The sequence below is a fragment of the Anopheles cruzii genome, chromosome 3, assembly GCF_943734635.1.
Source record: "Anopheles cruzii chromosome 3, idAnoCruzAS_RS32_06, whole genome shotgun sequence".
Taxonomy (NCBI): domain Eukaryota; kingdom Metazoa; phylum Arthropoda; class Insecta; order Diptera; family Culicidae; genus Anopheles; species Anopheles cruzii.
The window spans coordinates 23696953-23709057 of NC_069145.1; the positions used below are offsets into that span (position 1 = coordinate 23696953).

The 12105-nt window shown below is 48.4% G+C and overlaps 1 protein-coding gene across 1 annotated transcript; it reads left to right on the top strand.

The window, feature by feature from the left end:
- The first annotated feature begins 240 nt into the window (after positions 1-240).
- Positions 241-11678, top strand: LOC128273364 (uncharacterized). Its single transcript, XM_053011308.1, has 8 exons — positions 241-323; positions 5015-5215; positions 7764-8243; positions 8437-8642; positions 9155-9368; positions 10176-10512; positions 11147-11271; positions 11392-11678. Exons 2-8 carry the CDS (start codon positions 5134-5136, stop codon positions 11535-11537), a joined length of 1590 nt encoding a protein of 529 aa, XP_052867268.1. The 5' UTR covers positions 241-323; positions 5015-5133; the 3' UTR covers positions 11538-11678.
- Positions 11679-12105: the final 427 nt, after the last annotated feature.

A 12105-nucleotide genomic window follows, 5' to 3' on the forward strand; every position in this document is an offset into this window, starting at 1 on the left:
GCCCCACTGCGCAAACTCGACGAACCATCTCCGGCGTCTTCGGAGTGACCCCGATGTTGGGCTGGGTCGGGTTCGCCAGGCGGCGGGGGACTACGGTTCGGCACACGCCGCGCTGGATGCTGGAAGGTCAGTTTCGGTGCGTACGTCGATGGATGCGGGAGTGCTTCTTTGTGGCGCGCGAGTCTGACGTCTGGTCCCGAGAGCGGTCTGGTCCCGAGTTGTGTGATCCCCGAGTGCCGGGGACACTCGCGAATCCGCGTGTTCATCTCTGGTGGCGTTGGCGATTATGCGGTTTTCACCATGAAGCATGGATGAAGTGCACGGTACGGTGGAGTGCGTCCGCGGTGACAACCGCTCAGGTGTCCGGTGTCCGGTTTCACCGCCGTACGAATCCCGTTCCCGGGTGTTTGGTTGAGTTTGGCCAAGTGCCGGAAAATTGCCACTTGACACTCCAGGCCCGCGTCTGCCCGCGTTCCAGACAAACAGAGGGCACGCACATTTAGTCCTCCGATGGCGAAAGGCGACTGCATCAGCGTCATGCGGCCGGGAACTAAACCGAGTTTCGGGTTTCTTCTTCTCGTCCTTCACCTATCGGGCCAGTGTCGTGTCGGAAGTGCGTGCACGTGTGTGCCTCGAAGGGGGTGCTCAGTGAAGGTGTGCGTTAAAGATGATTACATTTTTCACGCCCCGGACACCCCCCCCGCGGGAGAAGGATCTGGTCCCGCGGACCGGTGTTGGGCCCGAGCAACCGTTCGCTGGCGTTCGCGGTGCCGCCCAGTTAAGTGGATAATGGAAATTACCTATTTGAGGTGTGAAGTGGTGCCGTGTGATCGGAGGGCGGCATCCATTGTGAAAGTGTGCGGCCATTGTTTCACCCACGGGGCCACGCGGTGACAGTTTCGGAAAGTTGGCTAACAGTGTTAATGGTGGCAACCGACGAAACGGCAGCCAACCTGCTAATGGCTGCCGCGGTGGTAGCTGTGACAGCACACGGGATAATGACTCCCTGGTGCCGGTGCACGGTCGTCTGGCCGAGCGCTGGCGCGGGTGCGTGAAAACGATCTCCGCGGAGTTTGCGAATACTTTAACGACTCAATCAATCAGACGTCTCGGTGAAATGGGACCATCTTCGTGGGCGCTCGGTGCTGACGGATGAGGCACGATGTTGTTGCGGTTTTACTGTTTTTTTGTTTAGTAAATGGCACAAACCACGATAATCCATGGGGGATATTCTGAAATTAAAACATCGCATCGTTGGCCAACATCAAGCGGCATGTTTTAGAGTTTGGCTATCCCAAACGAATAACGAACAATGGTCATCAGTCCGACGTCAGCAACATATTTGGAAGCCGATTGCACATTATGCTGATCCCTCGAGGGACCCTCGGGTGCCACATAAAAAAAAGTGTGCAATCTGTACAAAGCGACAACTAACAAAACCGGTGTCCACAGGGCGTGCTCACGCGCCACAAACAATGTGCAAATCAACCCGGCCACCGCGTATTCCGCTCGAAAATCATCATTACGCCCGTTGGCCGCCCATTTCCTCTAAAACGCCAGCCAGCAGCAATAACAACATACGTGTAAATTATGCAACGGTTCCGCTTCGCATAGCACCAACTTTTAGCGACTAACTTTTTCACACCCGGCACCGGAACATGCCGCGATCGTCCTGACGCTCGGCAAAGTGAGACATGATTAAAACGGAATTTGGTTCGCTTCACTCGACACAAATCCCTTCACCAAACATCACGTCACTTCAACACGAGTTCGGCCGACTCCTAATGAAAACAGGAGTGCGCCACGCGATGATGGCTGTTGACGACTAAATCCCTCGCGTCTGCCTGATTGACGGCTTCAGCGTCGGTTACGGTAAACTCGGTCTTGGATTTGGTGACGCCGGTTGCTGGCAGGTGGTCGAACACGTAAATCCTCCCTAGACGGCACGAGCATAACGCGAGGCAATGATGGGTGGCATTTTTATCCACTCCATGCCAAAATAAAACAACGAAACGAAATGACAATCCACTCAACAAACAACAATCTTTGCATTCGTTTGTGCAATTAACATTTCAATTATTGCGACATTAAAGCAACATCGACCGCGAAATCGGTCGGCCGCGCCACGGAAATGTCACATTTAAAGGCGACCAAGTGACAATTAGGGCACCGTTTTCTCGCTTTGCACTCGGCAACTTTGTTGCCGCGGCCACAAATGCGGGGGGCACCATAAAACGGAAACCCTGGAACATGCTGGAAACGTGGAAACCTTCACTTGATACCGCAACATCTCCGATGGCCGGCGGCGACCAAACGATGGACGTGAAATAAACAGTAAACAGAACGATTACACCCGACCGAAAGAATAGAACACAACAAACAGCCCGAGGGCTACCACCACACGCCGTGGCACAGTGGCACAAAAAAGGCACTTTTAACGACCCGTGGTTACTTTCCCGAGTTTTCCGGGTTTTCCGTCTCGACGTCCCGGCAGCAGCAGCAGCAGTGGTCGTGGCCGCCGAGTCCTCTGCGTGTCCAGCGGGACAACATGCTTGGGCCTTGTGTTTTTTTGCATTCAGGGGTCCCACTGTTTTAAAAATTAGTCCTTGGGCGGGCATCAAAAATAAGGACGAAACCAAAAAAAAAAAGGAGAACAGGAAAAAACTTTGCCATCGAAACATATTTCTTGCGGCATTCGGGGGGAGTCTTCGGCTCGGAAAGCTCCCCGCGGTCGGAGCGAGCCCCGCCGGCTAATGGATGATTTAAAAGTTGGACCCGGGTGTGTCAGTGGGCCCAGGCTTCGGTTCGGGACCGGGACGTTCAGGTCCGGCGCTTGCAAGAAATGAAAATTCCTTAACTTCAAACGCTGGTTGGCCGAAGCGTCAGAGCGGAGCGCGGCCACGGACGCCACGAACGGCGGGCGTTTGTACGTTAGCCGTCCGGCGAACGTCGGAAGGAGCCATTTTAATTAAGTAAACCGTCCACGCCACTCACTGTGAGGACCTCTGCGGGGGGGAGGAGGTGGTCGGTGTCAGCGGTGTGACCTCCGTGACGGCGAGCACAGCTCGGCCTTTGGCCTCACTATCGCTGAAGCGAATGTTTGTTTTTCGGTTGTTGCTTTTGGGAAAACACACTATCAAGGCGCAACATCAAAAGAGCAGCCGCAAGATGATGTTTGCGAGATTTGTGCACTTTGGCACTCGGTAATGGAGCCGGTGGCTTCGGTGCTCCGGTGCTTAAGGCCAACGTTAGGCGCGTGTTTTTGGACAAACAGAACACGTGTTTGACGTGGCTCGTTGCGGTCACAACTAATAAAACGGCCGCTTTTGCTCCGACGCTACGCTCCAATGGTTTTTCTAATTTGCATTCGGGATGCAAATGACGGCACGTATCCAATGATGGCTCACTTTTGACTGTGCCTTAAAAGAAAAGCAAACGTTTCGGTACATAAAATTGGCCTTAAGAAAATTTTCCTTTTTTTCCAACCGCTAGGTGGCAAATGGCCAAGGAAAAAAAATAATAGCACGAGGCTTTCAGATGGAAGCTGAAAGGTCTTTCATTCTTCGAAACTCCCCACGGAGCCGGGGGCCCGCTCGCTGCACACCGACACCGGACGGTGCGACCCCCTGCCGGTGCCGTTGTTGACGTTGACCATTTATCATTATCAGCAGCCAGCGCATCCGCACGGTGCACAGATTCCGGACCGGAGGTTGCCGGACCAAGAAGGACGCCACGGGACACCACGCGGGAAGCCCGGGGGTCTCCGGGGCCTGTCCAGGGACATTAAACGTTTCACTGATCCTTCGTGCCGGTTGCTTCGTGGGGCTTTCTCCCGCTGGTATTTATCGATGCGCTGCTGCATGATCGCTTAGACGCCAAATTGAACGTTGGACGGTGCAAATGGCGCAAACGAAGCGCTGCGAGCCAGTCCGAGCCCCGGGTGGGAAAACCACGAAAACAAACCAACGGCACGGAACGGAAATCATAGCGCTGTGTGGATAAGGATAATTTATGGTGGCGATTTATTTATGAATGCCGATTCTTGCGCCGATCAGCGGGCGCCTGGCTCAATGAGCGTCAGTTTAGGAGGCTTTTGTTTTCTCTTTCGCGTTGAACCGAAACGCCGAGTGTTTTAAGCCCGCAGATTGAGTCCAGTATGTCCAGTAGTCCAATAAATTGAAGCATAATTTTTTGCTTTCCAAAGTACAAGCTTTACGGTTACAAAACAAAGGTCTAAGTTCTTTGCAAATCCCGAAATGGATGGAATTTTTTACTCTCTAAAAACCGGGTCAATATTTACGGTATGGCTAAAGGCATAAACAACAACTTGCTGCACTGTAAACTGTGCTCCCCATTGAAATATGGGCAAACATCCCGATAATCTACCAACACACCATCGGCTGGCTTGTTCGTGTTCCGTAACGCGAGTACCGCCTGTTTAATGCACGCCAATAAACTAAACGCCCGCTGACCAAAAGTTGGCTTGCGAAAGGCCACCAACTGTCAGCAATGGCAACGTTGGCAGCATCGCATGACGTGTGACCAGCAAAAACTGTGATGACAGGGAAAAAATTGGCAAGTATAAATTATCAGACCAGCGCTCTGCCCAAGTGCCGCCGCGCCGACCGACATGGGCTGCTGCCGCCAGTGCTTTGGATGCAAAAACAGTGACCATAAATGCAACATACCGGGCCACAAGAACGCACTTCCGGACGCAGTGGGGGTTAACGGTGAGATAGTGGAATAAAGAAGGAAGCCGGGGATAAAGAATGATCCGAAGTTATCGTGGACCGCCAGCTTGGCGTGCCCGAAGTGTACGGCGGAGTATGGCCGGTCCCGGTTAGCGGTGAAGAAATAAAGTTTGCCCGCCGGTGGTGAAAGATGTAAACCTATAAAAGTTTCGCAACAAACAAAATGCTGCTGCCCGGCTCGATAGTGGAACGATGCAACCCGAGCAGCAACAGAAAAAACAGGGGAAAGATATCCTAAAATTGTTCTTTTTCCTTTACCCAAGGCGAAGAAAACAAGTGCGCAAAAAGTGAAGTCTTTCGCAGAGTGACGTCCGATACATAATGGAAACACCGCACGGTTAGTGTTGAGCAAAACAATGTGAATTATGCAAACGATACTGTGATGAAATCGTTGAGCTGCTTGACACATCAATGCAACAGTGTCGCGCTTGCGACCATTGTGTTCCTGCTAACGGCGATGATCGGTAAGCGAACGTTCGTGGGACTAAAGATTTAATATTTCAAGGACCAAAATCCTCAACGTCTAGGATAACTTTCTTCCGTTTGTTAATTTAAGTATGAAAAACAGAAAAAAATCAAGGATAACTTCCCAATTGAAGTGGTATTAGTATAGTCGGTTTGACATGGCACGAACCATATAAAAATTTGGTGAGAAATGCCCGATATCAAATGATAATTTATTAAACATAGATAAGTGAAAGATTCCTCAATGATAGCTTAATTCCAATTCTTACCTATTTCCTGTTGCGACGATTGATTTTTCTGTTTTGACAATCTGTTCCTAACATCAGGATTTGTTGGTTGATAATAATTAATTACATAAAATTAATCAATTAATTCTATGTAAACATTTTTCATTATAATGATGAAATTATCCGTTTTCAAACGCAAAACGTATCTCCATCGCTTAGTTCTACAGCCCCACAGAGGTACATTCTGGCGTATAGACAAAGTTTACTAACTGTTAAAGCAAAATTTATTTTATTATAGCGTCACGTATTGTACTTATCGTGATACACAATCTTAAGTGTGTTTACAGTTAGGCACATGCTTCCAGCTTGAAGTGTGTTGTTTTCGTGGGGCAAGCTTTCTGCTTCTCGGCCTAAGAAGACCCTTAAGAATTTGTCCTTTCTCGCTTGGTAGAATGCTAAGCATTTCCCGAACGGATACTCATTTGCGAGCTACAAACGAGCCACCGTTTTTCGAAGCCGTGCTCGCCTGCCCATTATCGGAGACCGGGCCGGGTCGAAGCCTGGCACGTACTTCCACTAGCGCCATGAATAAACAAAACTAATTTCGCATGTTTTTACAGGAAAAACCAAACCACGAATGCAACCCGCCGGCCAAGGAACGGGGGTTTGCGGGAGGGCTGATGCCCAGATAACGGAATTTCAGCAATGTTAATATCGTATTGATCATTTTTAGGACCAGACCAGCGCACTCGGTGGTTTTACCTTTTCGCAGCGGGATCCCAAGAATGCCAGAAATCGTTTGACCATTCTTTGGCTTCGATAAAAATGGATTACGGAGGCTTTGTTCCGGCTGGCCAATCGAATGGCAGAGTCGTTCGTTACCAAAAGGATCCTCGAAACGCTGTACTTATTTAATGTGTTTCTGTGTGTTGCTGTGCGATGAGCGTCCGGTTGTAGCGTTCTGCCATCGAGCATCTGGTATCTCGCAAAAGGTCAAATTTGTGTTGAACCCCACGGGAAAGAACCCCAATATCCGGCGCAGGATGCTACGGAAATTTGTTGATTGTACTGACTTACCAGCCGGCGAACCCTGGCGAGCGAAGCACGAGGATTATTAGTTTGGACTGGGGGGGGGCCCCGCCGCGAAAAGCCAACAATCAAACTCTTCGGCAGTAGGCAAACTGAAGGAGGTCAATAATTCTTGTTTCGATCATCGGTGAGCATAACCATAAGCTTACAAACTTACCACAAGCATCGACAAAACGGGGCATCTCAACTGTAGTTCTAGCTGTAGGAGATATTGTGGAACCCCATTCTGTAGTTAAGGTTAATCGATTGGCATCCCAATGGCGATATTCGTCACCGAAGCTGGATGTCTTGTCATAAATTACACTCATTTTCTTAGGTAGCGTTAGATATTAGAAAAGGCAGTAGAAAATTAATTATGCCCCTCTATTGACCTGCTAATTTAGCGCAATATGCTGGCAGTCTCAGCGGAGCGGAGATGGAGCCGTTCGAGAATCACGTACAAAGGTTCTAATGGGGCTAAAAATATCTCATAAATATTTCGATTATCTTTAGCCCCGTGACGCTTTGCATAACGCTCGGTGAGACTTGATCGTCGGGCAATGATAGTACAGGAACAATAAATCATAACCACAAGCATGACACTGTCCCACGGCAATCCCTGCAGTCTTGCCTACCGTCACAGGATGGCCTACCTGATTTATCTGTCTTGCTCATCGAGAAGATTAATTAGATCTAAACGGTGAGCTGGTTAAATTTCCAATAGGATGCCGCTTCCGTACGCTTCGGATTCTTCGGATTTCGCTTCTTACAACGCGGCCGTACCGTAGATTGTGTCTGATAGCCGTAATTTGACAGCGGGCGGCATATTTGACTACCAGCCTGGCACAACGTTTTCCTAGAAAACTGTATAGCCCGATATTTGATAAGAAACAAATTTCGACACAAGGTATGGCAAACAATTTTGAGTTTTCGCTGTCGAGTTGGGTGCATTTTCGTTTTGTTTGCCTTTAGTAAAATTGAGAAGCTCCCTGCTGTGGGAGCAACAAAAACTGAAAATGGTAAAGCTGAGATCAACTTAGTCGGAAATTACTCAACATTTACCGGGAGCTCCAAGCTCCAAGGTTACCACGGAGAGTGAGAGGTATAACAAGCGTAACGTTAGAAAAATTCCATTAACACCAACATTGATAGGAGTGGACACTGGCGGGCGAAAGTTGGTACTTAAAATAAGCAAATAAAAGCTCGCCCATGGTTCATCGCAAGCACTCTCCGGTCTATTCTCCGATTGTAGACGTACGAGAGCAAACGGTGTTGACGGAACATCCGCCTGCTGCAGAGGATGTACAAGATTCTAAACAAATCATCTCAAACAGTAGAATCCAATCTCCAACAATGTCAGCACCGCTGTCAACACCGTCAACCGACTCTGCGCCATCGTCGACGCCCTCGGCGGCTCCGTTGCCAGTCTCGCAGGCCGCGTCAACGTTACAAATGGCAACACTGTCATTTCCGTCGTCGTTGACAGTGTCTGCGGAAAGTCTCATCCAAAGCGTAACATCAGCAGGTACGGACAGTCCAACACGTCTGCACCGCGAGTCATCAGCTGTCATGGGGCTGGGTTCGGCGGGCTCGGTGACGACAGCAGGCACGACGGTGACTTCTGGAACGCATCCTGTCCCGACCGTGCACGACGATAGTTTCGGGTCGGAGTCAACGGTGGCCCAGAATGGCGGAAGTAGCACTTTTACCCGCCACACCACATTTCGACCATGTAAGTTCATTGCTGCAATGTCAATGTCGCACATTGACGGCGAAGAGCCCAATTTGGAGCTCCTCTACAACGTTTTTTCGCACAATAAGCAAGCACAATAGACACAACCATGGTTCAACTATTTTACTATTTTTATCTTTTGCATACGCCCCGGATTGGAATTTCCATTTTCTTGCCGTCCGACCGCCGTCAGTGCTCATACCTACGTTACCTGATGTGAGACGTAGTCGAGTAGTCCATTCGATGCCTTATCAGAGCAAGCATCACCACGAGCGTCACTGGGGTCCTTTTTTCGAGGAACCGGTCAATGTGACTTCCGGAGCCGCCCTGCAGGTCGGATATCATTTATCAACGGAAGCAATCCTCAACTGTAGGGTAGGAATGCTTAAAGATAAAACGGTAAGTATAGCCCGCGTCGTCCGCCAGGCCCCGATGGTGTCGTCATTATTCATGTGCTGTGAACCGCCAACGGTTTGGCCGTGAACAGAGCCCAGGTATAGCGTAATGGATGTGTCACGAGCGTCACCTCATTCTTCCACGCGAAATCGTTGTCACTGCCCCTCGTCATTTCCCGAGATGCTCCACAGCCGAGATTCGATCCCTGGACACCTCGGACTTACAGACAACGGTAAAAATGCTAGGGGCCACGATAACCGATGCAAGATTTATGTGGTCGAATGTGGTTGGGCCAAGCTACGGTCTGATGGTGGCATTTATCTGGGAGGCACACTCGAGGGCTTGTGAAAATTAATCTTATCCTTAACCTAACCCTTCTCAAGAACGCCACCAACTGATTGTGTTCTATCTCTCGCTTTCATGTCCACCTTCGTATCCTTCGTGTGGGTTTGTGGCATGTATCGAAACCACCTCGGCCGGCTTCCGAACAACTGATGACGTGGTTGGCTCCTTAGGTCATGTGGATCCGGAGGACCACCGACAAGGTGTCGTTACTCACCGTCGGCAATAATACGTACAGCGGGGATCCCCGGATAAAGGTCAAATTTCAATATCCCAATAATTGGAGGCTACATATCAAGCCGATCAAATCTGATGACGCCGGTCTGTACATGTGCCAAGTGTCGACACATCCGCCTCGAGTCTTTGCCACGAATCTGACCGTGCTGGGTAAGTTAATTTATACGATTTTTGGCTGACGGAACTCCATAAACAACTGAAGTTCAGAACTGATGACTTCGATGTTTGCGGTCTTTATGCAATTTGCAAGATTCGGTCAATCGCAAGCACAGAATCAAGATATGGTATTTGTTCAACCAAAAATTGAACGATCAACCCCAACGATAATGTTTTTACTGAAAGCATAGCGCATATCGTAATCGCCTATAGGACATCAAAAGATCGACCCGTTCAACGAGAAAGGTCCTGGGGCAAAAGCTATAAAATTAGAATTACAAAACTGCGTAAGAAAGCCATTTCACTTGGGCATTCCCTCACAAGGAGACCAAAACAACAAAAAAACAGCATCGTGCTTTTAGCTCTAGGCTATGAGACTACCCATAAAAGAAACGGCCCACTTCCATGTAAGTGCATTTCAAGCAACATGGAAGCAGGTCGAACGGAATGAACGATCGAAACATGGAAATTCATCACAGTCATGCGAAAAGCACAAATCGATTGCCACTTTCGCATGAAACAAAACTGAATTCGAAATCACGAAGAATAACCAATTTGTAACAAGCAGAAAGACAGAAAGTGTGTGAAAATGCTGCACTAACCAAACGTCAGTTAAGATCCCGACAAATTGCTTTAACAGATTGAGTTATGTTCCAATCCGTGTAATGGTTTGATTATCAATAATGCAGAGCTCACCCAATTGCAATTGTGTTCGTTTTCGTCTTTTTTTATTCTGCGTCAACAAACCCGGATATCCGACTGCCCGCAACGAAACGTCGACTGGATTTATTTCCTGTGCAGAGCCCGCTGTACGGATAGTGGACGAGATGGGCTACGAGTTCTATGATCGTTATTACAAATTAGGCAGCACGATCGATATATCATGCCAAGTGTCGATGTCGTATTTGGGCAGCCTTCCGCCGAGCCCTCCCAGTCTAGGTTCCCACCAACGGTCGAAGGCCGCTGCTGTTCCACCAGCGAACGCTCTGCTCCTACCGGTGTCTGGAGACGAGCTGTCCAAATACGACTCACGACGCAGCAAAGAGAGTAACAAATTGTCGGATACGACAGAAAGTGGACTGATTAGCTGGAAGAAGGATGGCGCTGAGCTGCCGAAGGATATCAAGATGAGTTTTAGGTAAGTTGTGCACTAGCCCGAAAGATTGGGGGATATCTTCCTCACGTCAGTGGTCTTTAATTTGATCATTCGTCGAGGAAGAAAAACTGTGAGTAATCAGGAGCAACCAAATATGTTGTTATCACGTGTCTACTTTATTCGATTGTAAGCAAACAGAGATTATAATTAACAACACTCGCATAGAATTCACCAATGAGAATGTTCTTCGTATAGTTTATTACTGATTTCTTCGACTTTTATGAACGTTGCGTAATGGTGGACCAAAATAATGATGCACGACAGAATGAAAGTAATCCTTTGATTTATATGAACGCGTTCCTATTGACCATCGTACCTATGAGAACCAAACGCCCATCGAGACCCTATGGGGTCGTTTGTTACCATTTGATCTCAAAGTATCACAGCTGTACGGTGTGTTCACTTTCGCCAGGTCCACGCAGCATCAAAGGAGGCTTTGTCCACAATTTTGTAGCCCACGTGCAGACCAATAGGAAGACTTTGAATACATTTGCCGTGGCCCTTTCCGGCCCAATAGTGTGCGAGGGCCAGTGTGGCCGTACGACGCGTTCTAGGTCGTTATTAGGTGAACGTGTCGTTCTAACTCTAAATCGTCGTGTTGTGCGCTACTTCACAGCGGAACCAAGCAGTGGCTCATCAGCCGGATATCGATTCTGCAGGCGAACCGATTTCACAATGGCGTCTACAACTGTACCGTCGCTGGCAGGCAGAGCACGTCGGCCCAGGTGCAGGTCCTGAACGGTACGTATGCATAATAGGATTAGTTTCGGGCGATTCGCGGAGCCTCAGAATAATGAAAATTTTATTGTCTTCGGATTTACGGCGGCTTCTCCGTCACTCAACGCTCGACGAGAACCGCAGGTGAAACACCGGCCGCCGTTCAGCATAATTTTGGCCATCGCATCGAGGCGGCATTCGAATTCCGAGCGACAATCGTGCTGATGATAACCTGGAGTCTCCTTCTGCATATCGACAGGATACAGGTGTCCGGTGTCCTCGGTTCGTAATCGATACGACAACAACCCCTTTGTTCACTGTTGCCCTATTCCTGGTCTTGGATCACATTTCATTCTTGCAGTTAAAGGATGATTGAATGGAACATTGAATGGTTCAAGTTATGTTCCATGCAGGCACTTTCCAGCACAAACACCGACTTTGCCGCCGGTATTTACAGCAACCGTTCAAGCAGTGTCCAAATGTTGTCTATTATCATTTGAAGTAAACTATTTTTCATCTTTCACTTACGAATCTGATTTGAAATCTAATCTAGGATGATGTTTTCTGAAGGATTGAAAAGTGTAAAAGCGTAACAGGGGACTTGAGGAACACGAGTTTTGCTACGATGGACAGTGAAAGTTGTACGAATGGTATATGGTACTGTCAGCATAATACGAATTGAACCCGACAGCTGTATTTTTAATGGTAAACATTAGAAACTGTCCGTGAGGTCCTTGCTAATTATTGATTCCAAATTGAGCAAAAAAGGTTTACATTGTACATACAATAAGTTGCTAGGTAATGAAACGAAATATTGATATTCTATGTAAAAAGTGTAACAGTTTAGTGGAAATTTCT